Genomic DNA, 12758 nt, shown 5'->3' with positions numbered 1-12758 from the left:
TCTTGAGATGAATAACTGGCAGAGTCTAGAAGAATTAAACTCCAGGTCCCACTGTGGTAACTGGTTTGATGTTATTCACTTCTGCCCTGTGTGTCAGACTCCCAAGGAGTACTTTCTGAGATCAGCTCTCACCCAAATACACTATTTGCACAACTTTTAAGTTTCTAACCCAGCATCTACAGACTAGATCACATTATCCACAAGTTCCCTCAACTTAGACATGACATTTTTCTATCTATGGACCTTTTGCTTTTGCTGGAGATATAAGCCATAACTTTCAAGTGATTCATTCATGAATTCATAACCTTTGGGAAGGTTAAGGACACTGGATGGTGACACACACCTTTACAGGCTTATCTCTGTGAGTTCAAGGTCAGCCTTTTCTACAAAAGTGAGTTCTAGGACAAACCAGAGTGGTTACACAGAGAAACCCTGTCTTGAAAACTAAACAAAGAAAACTAACAAATAAAGAAAGATTAAGGACATGTTTCAAATAAAGCTTTCGTATTCTGGGAATTAAATAAGAGTAAGTCTCTCCTGGGTTTTCCTATATGAGCTGTGTCTCAACACATTCAGCAGCGTGACCAAGAGCTTTAGAGCCACAACTCCCTTCTAAACTCTGGGGCAAACTATGCCCCTGGAATATGAATTCTTTCAGTCTGTTCTCAGCTGTAAAACCTGAATGTTATTGATTTTAAACTCTGTTCTACTTCCTCTTGCTGCATGTGTGTGCAAGTTAGAGATTTTCAGAGAACTCTGCAGCAATGCCCTCTTTCAAATGCCTTCTTTCTTCACCTTAGCACAGGTGAGCCTCCGTCTACCTGGTTCCTTCTCTACTCAAACTCAGTATAGAAACAGACCCTAGAAGAAGAAACCGAGAAAACAGAAAATGCCCATCTACACTACCTATCAATAATCTACCAAGCAATTGTGTACTTACGATAAGTTTGAGTTGGGACAATGTGCAATGGACGCTCCTCGTTCCTTGAAGATGTTGAGTTCCTCTTCAGAAAGGTAACAACCATGTGCCATGACTGTCTAGAGAGAAGAATAGCCAGCATGGAATTTACCACTAAAAATGCTTGTACTAATACTCATGGCTATGTACTATAAAAAGGTACAGAAGCAACGGCTTGGCCACAGTGGTCTTTGCAAAGACTGTTGCTATTATTTGAAAGGACAAAAATCCCTGCATCAAATACATATTACAAAGGTCTCAACAAATTTGTACATTTTAACGATTTGTTTGTTTGTTTATTGTAGTGCTGGTAACCGAATCCAGTACTGTACCACTGAACTCCATCCTTGTCTTGGCTCTTGATTTTGATTCTTTTGGCTCAGTCGGCTCATCCATGGCATAAGAAATCCAGACAAAGTGAACACATTACAATTTTTATTATCTCTGCTATAGAAAATTTTCAAGTTGCTTTCTTTTCTAAATCTGTATGATGTACCTCCAGAAGGCTGGTGCTTGTCTGTATTCCAATCAGGACTTTCAAAAAGTCCATGGAAGCTGTAAATGTGATTTTGTAAAGAACTATGGGTTAATTGTTGTAGATGGTTTGTTTTGGAGATGGGATCTCTATATAGCTAAGGCTGGCCTTGAACTATAGAGCCCAAGCTGACCTCACAATCATAATTTTTCCTGCCCCAGCCTCTGGAATGCTGTTGGGAGTTTTGGCATAATCTGAAAGAATTCTTCTTTATTTCTGTTACTAGTTTTAATACAGTTACCCATGGCTCTTGACATTGACATGAAATCAGGATACGTCATATCATAACAGCCTTTAGTTAAGAAGGTAAACTTTATTTAAGAAAGTAGGTGCCACACATTTGAAACCTCTCTAAATTCTCATCCTGGTAAGATTTGTGGGTTTCCAAGCAACATTTAATTCTCTAATTTTTTTTTTTACTTTAATGTAAAATCTATACTCAATTGCTTTCTCCTTTGGGAGGCATAGTTCAACAGGCAAAAATTATTATTCAAATAAAGCTTGCTCTACCTTTGCACAAATAAGATTAACATGAAAATTTAAGGTTAATTTATTAATCATATGGTAATATATGCAAAGAAGGATCAAACTTCCGATGTAAAATTTACATTATTTATGCAAAGTATTAACCTTTCCAATCACTTACACTCCTATCTCCTTTCATGTAGTCACTAAGAAACAACTTGTTGCAGTAAACTCTCAAGGTAGCGTGTTCATTTCACAGAAGGCCAAGGCCAAAGGGTATATTGCTTTAATGAAGTCTCTTGCCACTCACATTAATTTTAATTAATTATAGAGGTAATAGATAGTCAATTTCTAAACCTCAGAGTTTAAAAAGTTGCTTTTCACATTCCCTGTGTATCTCTGGGCAGGTTTTAAGTGTGAAAACTCACATGTACACGCAGGTACTTGTATGTCCTACTGTATTGAATGTTCTTCTGTGGAAGCATGCATATTTGATCTTTGTGCACACTGAATGGAATTCTCATTATGTAGATTCTATGACTTAACCAATTCCTTGGGGATAGTTATCTCCAAATTTTCTTATGTTATCAGCACACCCATTTTTACAGCCTTTAAAGAATTGTCCTTGGAAATGGGTGTGCTGACTCAAAGAAAAGCCCACTGATGTACTAACTGCGAAAGCATCATTGGAAAGAAGGCCATTCTTACCATCCAATGAAATTTTAGATTTAAGGATAGGTATGAAACATCAGGCCCACATGTATTAACACACACACACACACAAACACACACACACACAAACACACACATATATAGACATACACATATAGATGATAGATACACACATACCATGTACACACATGTATCTGCACACATGTGTACATACAAACATATACATATGTAGACACAAACACATATATAGTCACATACATATATCTATGCACACACAAACACATGTGTACACACAAACACGAACATGAACATATAGACACACACATACACCTACACACATACATGCGAACACCCAAAACACACACACACATACACATACACACACACTGCGTTTACTCTAGTTTAGAAGATGCATGTGTACTGAAGAACAGTGACTACTTCTGAGATTCTGAAATTTAAAGGGTGTCATTGACTTTTATACATTATATCATGATACTGAATTTACCTTGTTTGTCAGGAGATTATTTTTATCATAGACATCTGTGTAGTTTTTGTAGCCAGGGTATAAGTTTTTCACAACTTCAACTTCTTCACGTGTTTCACTGATATGGCTCTGCAAACAAATATTGTTTTCACTTTTTGTAAAATATTTAACATTATATCTTCTATCTCAACATGCCATTGCTAGTTTCTGCTTGCTGAACTTGCTGATATAGGAGACTATGGATGAAAACATTAAGCTCTGTACTTGGGTTTAATTTTAAATGATTATATGCATCCTCTATACCAATATACATGATAAAAAAACTAAATATCCTGAGTATGGCTCTCTCTCTCTCTCTCTGTGTGTGTGTGTGCGTGTGTGTGTGTGTGTGTGTGTGTGTGTGTGTGAGAGAGAGAGAGAGAGAGAGAGAGAGAGAGAGAGAGATCTTTCCCTCAAGTCTTGAAACTCTAATCTATTGCAAGAACAAATGTAAGTACTTTCAAAGAGCACCCAGTGCTTGCTTGCAGCAACCTGCCTATCAGAATTCAGTGACCATCTGAAGATGAATCCATGGGTCACTCAGAAAGAGACTAAAATCTGAACAAAGAGAGCTGAATTCTGAGCCTAGTTATATGCCCTGGAGCAAGTCAGTTCTCTTCTTTGAGCTCCCACCTCTCGTCACGCAATTAAAGCGTTGGGCTAGTTAAGTAATTTTCTCTCATGCAGATGTGTAAGTCATACTTCAGGTGTGAAATTTAACAGAACTCCATGTATTGGAGGCAGGAGGAAGACTAGGCTCAGGGCCTGGCCTCAGTCTGCCTCTTTTCTTGGCCTTCTAAATCATATTTTCGCATTAAATAATATGCAAGTGACTGCTGAAGAATCCCACTTTCACCAGGAAGGAGCTCATGGGAGATCACACACAACCAAGTGAGTCTGAGGCAGCCACACCAACCTTTCATGGGGGCACCTGAAATCTGAGGGGACACAAAGCGTCTTGCACTGGAAGCTACCTAAGTCTCTAGAAAAAAAAAATATTTCAGACCCAGGGTGATGGAAGTAGATGGGAACAATTCTCGAGCCAACGAACTCTTGCAAAACAACTCTGCCAAGCCTCTTTTCTGTGCTAAGAAGAGACATGGCAAGATAAAAAAAAAAAGTGAGCAACAACTCCAACCAGTGCTGCACCTACGTCAAACTGTACCCACAGTCAGGACTAAATCCCAGTCCTTCCATGAAATGCATGGGTGTAGCACAAGAGGAAGAACAACCAGGTGCTTTGATTGAATAATACAAATAAATGCATATCATCCATCCCTCTAATCAGAGCTCATCTCCTGTTTCCTAAAATGTCTGTGAGCTAGATTTCTAGCCAAGGACAACCTTGCACTTCTGATTCTTCCACCTCCACCTCCACCTCCACCTCCTGAGTGTTGTGTCCCATGCACAGGTTATGCTGGGGATCGACCTCAGGATTTCAGGGTTTGCATGCTAGGCAAGTGCTCTGCCAATGACCTTGCACCTCCAGCCAAAGGACAGACTTTCAATATGTCATTTTCATTTTATATTTATGTAGCTTTTAATATCATTTGCATCTTCCTTTCTTCTTTTCTTTTCTCTTCCTTCCCTCCTTTCTTTCTTTCTTTCTTTCTTTCTTTTTCATTCATTCTTAGAATAAACCATGCTGTTCCCAAAGTGGAAACATTATCTAAATTTGGAATTGTATCACCATAACATAACTGTGGGGGACTGAATCCAAAGTCCAAATATCAGAAGCCACAAACAATAATCATGGGGAAGACATACAAATGGGTCCTATGAACATACATTTTAAAAATAAATAAATAAAAGCAAGGGATCATCAATATGTTGCCTCACCCCAACTTTCTGTTCCCTCTAATACTGTCAGCTCTAAAAGGGGAAATTTTAATTCAGTGTGTAATTAAGCTTGAGTGGGGGAAGGGCGCTCCTAATTTTAGCCCAGCTGTGAGATTTTAAAAGTATTTTATTGCTAAATTGCAACAACTTAATGATAAAGGACGGTATACTTTTTGTTCCTAACTTTAAATTAAGATGCTCAGAACAAAAGGATTTTAAATGCACTTTCGTAAGGTAGAAATTAAGTTCTTTTTCCTTTTCAAATAATAATTGGTTCCTCTAGAAATGAAGGTCTAGAACACCAGGAAAGCATCATATAAAAGTAGAAAGGAAATGTGTTAAGAGCATCGTACCAAAAATGGGTAGTCTGACATTGACCTTGCTATCCTTTATAAAGCTGTCTTGGCCTGTCTAAGACAGATCAGAGAATATGGAGGATGAGAACAACTTCAGGCTCCTGACCCAAACAACTGACCAACTGGATTAGGTGCCATTAGTCAGGGTGCCTCCTGGTGACACCAGACAGGGAGCTTCCTTTCTGGAGACATCAGTCAGGGCGCTTCCTGCCCTAAAATTCTTTGACTCTAGGAGATTTCAATAGGCGAACTACAGGTTATTAGAGATGGCTTGAAGGCACTGAGAGATCTTGCAGGTGTTAAGAATATTTTCTAACACGAGCTCTCTGCTGACGCAAAATTCCCAATCAAGCCAAATCAAAACAAACCAAATTAAAAGATATCCAGGTTTAATTGGACTCCTGCACTCTCGGGTGTCCCCAAGGGGAACTGGAAAGCCGCCAACGTGTGTTTGTGGGGGGGGGGAACAACATGTGTTTATTTTGGGGGGAGCATTTTAAGTAGCGTGGGGGAGTGGTCTTGACTTTTTCTGGGGAAGGGTCAAAGTTTGGTGGGTCACTTTAACCCTCCTGGGGAGGGGTCAAGGGGCAAGGGGCACAGGGGAGGGGCCTCCAAAGATGGAGGCTGAAGACTGGGATTTACAGCAGGTATAGACAGAGGCAAAAACCAAAGAAAAATGCCTACCTGGATGTGCAGATCATGGGTCTTGGCAATGTTGCCAAGTTTACTCATCAGGTTCTCAGTGCAGGAAAGGGAAAAGCGCGGGGTCACTATGGGTTTCACCCTTGAGTACTGGACATAATAAGAGAAATTCATGAGGAAAATATGGAGGTCATGAATATATCACACATTCCACAACAACAACGATTTTTTGCAGTTTCAATAGTGAGGGAAAGCCCCAATTTCAGGTAGACAGAGGTTCTAGGTTCCAAAAAACAATTCATGAGTGAGAACAGCACTTTCTACAGCATTAAGTTCACAGAAGAAAGTGCTATCACTAACGAGAAGCGTGCCCTTCTTGTTACCTCAGATGAGACCTGGGGTGGAGGCACCACATGTGAGGGGGTGACATTTCCCTGCCTGTATATTGAGGAGGTCCCCCCAAACTCATGTTGGGTGAAGGTTCTTGGCTAATAGTGCTATGGGGAGGTGGCAGAACCTTTGGAAGGTAGAATCAACTAGAAGGAAGTTAACTGTGGCTTCCTGGTAGCCATGAGGTAGGCAGTTACCATCTGACTGAAATTTCTGCCATCGTGTTCTGCCTAACTATAGGCCTAAAAGCTACCAGGCCAAGCGATCATAGACTAAAACTGTCCAAAACAATGGGTCAAAGCAGACGTTTGTTTCTTATAAGCTACTTACTTCGAGTATTTTGTTACTGTGAAAGACAGCTGGCCAATACACTTTGCACTAACTAAAAGCTTAGTGAACTCGGGATGGAATTCGCATACCTGACTAAACTTGGGTTCCATGCTGCACATAGACAAAGGGCACAAGAACCAAAGAGAGGTGCACACAACATCCCTGGGGCTGTAAACAAGCTCAGTAAACATAGAGTCTGCAGCACGGTTTAATAGCGAATAATCAAATCCACTAAAAGCAGATCATTGTTTCTGACTACAAAACTGTGCTTACAAACACCCAGAGAGGTCTAAAGATAGTGTCCCACAAGCCTTTCCTGGAAAGCAAAAACCAGAAGTTCCCATGAATTTAACCTTTTCAGTTTGCACATTCAAATGAGAGCACGCAGTATTCCTCTTTTTGAACTGAGTTTATTTAATTTTACATAATATACTCCAGATTCATCTGTGCTGTCTCAAATAGCAAGATGGTTCTTACAAATGAATAGTATCCCATTATACATGCATGTGTGTGTACATACGTACTCATGGGATATGGGAGACATATTTAGATTGTGTACATATCCCACTTGTATGAATATATGTATATACAAAATGTACGTATAGTTTTCTTGTGTAAACGTATAATGGAAAACTGAATGAAATGAGTTTTCTTTATCTATTCATCCATAGACTCCTAGGTTGTTTCCATATTTGAGGCTATGGTAAACACAGCTGTGGTAAACATAGGATGCATCCATCTCCCGAAGACATCCCATTTCGCTGCCTTTGATAGACACCCAGAAAGGCGATTTCTGGATCATGTGAAGCGGTACTGATCAACAGGCACAGGTTCTCAGTTATAAAATGAAAAGATCCCTAAGACTTCCACGCAGCCCTGCCAGTGCACATGTGAGTGGATCTCACTGAGATCATCATCCGGCACTGGACACGTGCAACAAACCATCCCACTCCACTCCCGGGACTCGGTCTTTGCCAGATGTTTTCAATTTAAAAAAAAAAAAATCTGACCTCTCTGAGCTGAGCTATTGGGTCCACTGTGTCAACAAGTGAAGGTTCTGGGAAAATGCCTCTTATGTAAAGACTAAGTCACAGGTACACAGAGTAATCTATCTACGCATCTGCCACATAGGCTACAGCTAACAAAGCAGCACTCCAGGTGAAAACTGAACAATGCACTTACGTTCTTCTGAAGCATCTCTGACACAAATCTGAAATCAAGGGACAAGGGCAAAGTTAGAAAAGTTCACTACCTTCAAATCAATGTTTCAAAGGGGTGAGAACAGGGTCCTTACATGTCCTGATTTTCATGCAAACATTTCTGACACCGCAGGTTTCATTAGGGATTAACAAGCAATAATTACCCAGCTTTTCCCTTGCAAGCAAAAGAGGGAGAGGAAAATCACAGGGAATATTGTCCTCTGGCATCTTGTGGGCTATTCTGAGCATCCACACAGCCCCCAGGCTGTGTTAGTGGCTCCAATTCTGTGTGACAGAGTTGCAGGGCACCGTGTTCTGTGGATGATGGGGCCATGGACTCTTGGGCACACACGAGCACTCAGGAGCCTTAGAGACGGTTCCTCTAATCTCCTCTTATGTGGAAGCTACTTACGCCCCAAGTATCACCATCAGTCTCTGAGGACAGAGTCTGGCAGGAGGTAGATATTGGAGGAAGTTGGAAGTTGATGACAGGTAGCTATGAAGTGTATGTGGAATAGAACAAGTAATGAACCTAGCACTTCTGCCTACTTGAACAGTGATAACTGTCCAGTGAAATGGTTCTTTCTGTCCTAGCCAGTCATTAGTTTTCTTCCTTCTGGTACTATGTGAGACCAAAGTGTGAACTGAGAGCCTGGGGATGTAGCTCTGTGATAGACACTTGCCAGGCATGAACAAAGCTCTGGGATCCATATTCAGCCCCAGAGAAATTAATTGTGAATTAAGGTTAGGTGACCACAACAGTGGTTTGTGCAGGAGCTGATCGTATGGCCAGTGCTGAAGGTAGAGGTGTGCCCCCCTTCCCGTGACCATGCAGCAGCCTCTCACCTCAGCACTCCAGACGAAACATACCTGAAGTGAGAGAATCCCAGAAAATAGAAGCAAAGCTGAGATCTAAACTTATGCCCCAAAAGAGTAAATCTGAAGAAATTTCTTCTGTGTATCTCTTGATGTGAAATACAAATATGGTGAAATTCCTTGTTAAACATTCAAGATACCATGGAAAAACCATCAAATATCATGTAAAAAAGTACTTAAATGATTAATAAGTTCCCCCAATGTTATATGAAATTGAATATAATGAAAACTCGTGAAATAACTGTAATCAAAAGCTATTGAGGGGGTTGTAGATATGATCCTAGTGGTTTGTATACACTTATAAAAATGTCACAGTGAAAGCTACTACTTTGTGCAACTAATGTTTGAAAAGTAATTAAATGAGCAGGGCACCATACTTAACAAGTCTGGCCTCCTGGGGAAGCCCTAGCCTAATACAGGAGAATAAAGAACCCTTCGTGTGTGGGGCTGAGAAGAAGGTGCAGTGGGTAGGGTGCTGACTATGCAGGCATGAAGACCTGAATTTGAATCTCAGGGACCAATGCAAAAAAAAAAAAAAAGAAGGAAGAATAAAAAGATAGAAAGAAATAAAGAAGGAAGAAAGGAGAGGGGGGAGGGAGAGGGGGGAGGGAGAAAAGGAGAGGAAAGAGGGAGGGAAGAAATAAAAAGTTCTGCATGCCGCCAACCCCAGTGTTAGGGTGACATGACAGCCAGGTGGACGCTGGGAGTTTTAGCCCAGCTGAAAACTTGCAGTTCAGTGAGAGACCCTGTTTCAAAGGGGTAAGGTGGAGCATGGCTGAGCAGGACACCCAGCATCCTCTTCTGGCCCCCACTGATGTGTGCACTAGTGCATGCCCCTGTGAACACAGACATGTGCAAACATGCACAAATAGACATTTTTAAAGCAACACACCAATTTTACAAAACGGACTACATCCACTTAGTGACCTTGGCATCCTAGAAGAGGGACTTAATTTGTTTTTTTAACTTTAATTCTACATCTTAAGAAGAACTAGAGGTTACTGATACAGTTTAAGGTTCTTGAACTTTAAAAGAAATTGCTTCATCTGTGTGGGGGCAAAAATGGGAGGATGGGTTCTAGGAGAGATGAGAGAGACTTTGTAGTAGGCAAAGGAGTCGCCCAGTTGGGGAATCTGCAGTACGTGTCACTCTGTTCTATTAAAGTCTTTGTCAAAAATCACTTTCTGGTGAATCTAAAAGCAACCCTTCAAAACTATGCACTTAAAAATCTAACCTTTCCTAGTAGACTCTTAAAGAGACTGTGCACTGGAACGCATTTCCATTTTTCAAAGTCATTTTCGGAGAAGTATAATTTACATATCATAAAGTTCACCCATTTTAAGTGTTCTATTCAATAAATGTAGCCAATTTGCTGGGTTGCGGAGTTACCGTAATAATACAGTCTTTGAATTCTCATCGCCAGAGTGAGATCCCCTGGGTCTATAGGCAGGAGTTGGGCAGTGCCCCGCCCCCCAGCACCAGCACGAGCAAACCTCTCCATTTTCTGTCTCGTGGACTTGCAGTTTCTATACATTCAATATAAACGAAGGTTTATAACGTGCTCCCTTTTGTGTTTGGTCTTTTTTCCTTGGCATAGCCATTTTAAAGTTCATCATGTTGTCAGAACTTTGGTTTTTCTCATAGTTGATCAACTGTACTGTATACCACACTTCCCGCACCTACATTCGGTAGTTACGTCAGGTGTGGGACAAGCCCCCTCTGATAGCCTCGGTGACACGGCCCTCTGCCTCTTTCTTTCTTGCAACTCCCAGAACAGCTGAAGAAGAACTGCAAATATAACATCTGGAGATCAGAGGGGCTGGACACAGAGCCTGGGCTCATCCTGTCTCCTCACAGAACAGAAGACCTTTGGGTTCTTTTGCTAGTTTTATCCCATGTATGTATTGACCTGCATTTATGAGTATATCACCTGTATGAGGTGCCTGTGAAGATCAGAAGGCATTGGTTTCCCTGAGACTGGAGTTACAGATGTATGAGCAGCCATGTGTGCCCTGGGAACCAAAGCCAAACCCTGCGCTGCTGAGCCATCTCTCTAGGCCTGTCCTGCAAGCCAATGAGCCAAGTGTCCATGTGGAACAAAACCTCAGCTGGAGTGAGTTTTCAGGGTTCCCCACTGTGGTGCAATGTGGCTTGTGTATAGATGAGACTCCATTCATCCTGGGTATCTCTGCCAAACCTAACAAACTAACCTGGCTTGAGTCCTAGGCTTCCATTCTATGCCCTGATTGCTACCTGTAAATCACCCACAGGCCTGCTGGACTGAACTTGGAGGATAGCACTGAGAACACCCTTGCAAGCAGACTTTTTGGAGTTCTGTCCTGAGGCCAACACTGGTGTGTCCAGGGCACCTGTTTTGTATTTGGCATCTGTGAGTGGCAGCTTGAGAAGCAGTCACGTTGGAGGACAGGTCACGTGGACCTGTCGTGTTGTCTCTGTCCACACCGTGTTTTGACACTTCTGTGCGCACATGTGCTCACTCCTTTGAGGTATAGATCAGCCCAAAACAGGCAGTTCACATCCTTGGTGAACTCACTCTACACCCAGTGGCTTTATAATAGGCGTTGGTCTCTACCATTCAGTGTCTCTCTTGCCTGTGTATCACCGTCGAATGTGTCTAGACCTTTTACAAAAAAGGATCTATTGTCCAAGAGTCCACAGATGTGGAATAAAGGCATATAAGGAATACAACCGGGGCTGGAGAGAGGCTCAGAGGATAGAGCTCTGGCTGCTCTTCCAGAGGTCCTGAGTTCAATTCCCAGCAACCACATGGTGGCACACAGCCATCTATAATGAGATCTGGTGCCCTCTCCTGGTGTGCAGACATACATGCAGGCAGAACATCGTATACATAATAAATAAATAAATCCTTTTTGAAAAGGAATACAGCTTTCTTGTTCTATGTCTGCTTTTCACCTCCTCATGTAACAGTGCTGGGAGGAGTTTTTCTAGTTCTGTATTTACACATTTTGGGGTCATTCCAGAATGCATGCAGATTTTATTCTTTTTCTATAGTAGGATAAAAGAATAGTGCTATAACACATTGATCCAGTGGAAAGAACACTTACAAGTAAAGATGTATGAACTAAGGTGTATACTGTGTGACTCACTGGACCACACTACAGCTTCCATGCCAAAGTTCTCTCTCTCTCTCTCTTTTGTTTTGGGGGGAAGGTCATAGGACAGAGGGTGGAGGGATGGAACAGGGAGATGAGTGGGATCTGGGTGCATGCTGCAAAATCACAAAGAATCAATAAATTTTTTTTACAAAACCAACTGAAAGGATACAGAGTAAAGTCTCACATCAATGTCTTTGGGAGGTTTTACTAAAGATAATGTCTCAGCTTCACACCTCATTGGGCTTCTTTATGCTTTATGCCAGGGAAGAACATAATTTTTGGTAATTTTTTTTAGAGAGTGTCTTACTATATGGCTAAGGCTGGCTTAGAACTCGTGATCCTTTCTTCTCAGTCTCCCACACACTTGGATTGCAGGGGTGCACCACTCAGCCTGACTATTTTTACTGAAATGTCTTTCACCCACCTGTAAATGGAACGTTTCCCATAATGTCTCACATGTTTTCTGTAATTGGCTCCTCGCACCATTATTCTTGGGCGTGTGCATGAGTAAAAAATTCTTGAATACACCTCCTGCCTCTCCTTTCCATACTAAGCATGACTTAAGATCCGTGTTGCGCTACAAGAAATTCTACATTTTAAGTCGTAGAGATTCTTTACTCTGTTAAATCCTGGCTCTGATGCTTTAATCTATACTAATAAATGGTTCAGATGAGTGTCCCACAAAGCTCCATGTGTCAAAGCTTGGTCCCCAGCTCAGTGCTATTGGGAAGTGGGGTATCTTAGGAAGCAGAGTCTGCTAGAAGATCACTGGGCCGTTGGCCATGTGCCCCCAGAAGGCATTTTGGAATTACGGCCAATTTTCTCTCTCTGATTGT

The 12758-nt window shown here is 41.5% G+C and overlaps 1 protein-coding gene across 1 annotated transcript in view; it reads right to left on the bottom strand.

Moving 5' to 3' along the window:
• The window catches only part of Gda (guanine deaminase), a 64851-nt gene that overhangs the window by 15617 nt on the left and 36476 nt on the right, over window positions 1–12758 (bottom strand). Inside the window, exons 6-9 of the mRNA XM_041661271.1 lie at window positions 7893–7920; window positions 6033–6140; window positions 3136–3243; window positions 941–1038 (exon numbers count right to left, since the gene is read on the bottom strand). Coding sequence (XP_041517205.1) covers window positions 941–1038; window positions 3136–3243; window positions 6033–6140; window positions 7893–7920 — 342 coding nt within the window. The remainder of the gene's footprint in view (window positions 1–940; window positions 1039–3135; window positions 3244–6032; window positions 6141–7892; window positions 7921–12758) is intronic.

The sequence above is a fragment of the Microtus oregoni genome, unplaced genomic scaffold (assembly GCF_018167655.1).
Source record: "Microtus oregoni isolate MIOR12 unplaced genomic scaffold, Mior012 000012F_ref0000307, whole genome shotgun sequence".
Taxonomy (NCBI): domain Eukaryota; kingdom Metazoa; phylum Chordata; class Mammalia; order Rodentia; family Cricetidae; genus Microtus; species Microtus oregoni.
This window is presented reverse-complemented; position numbering and strand designations above follow the sequence as displayed.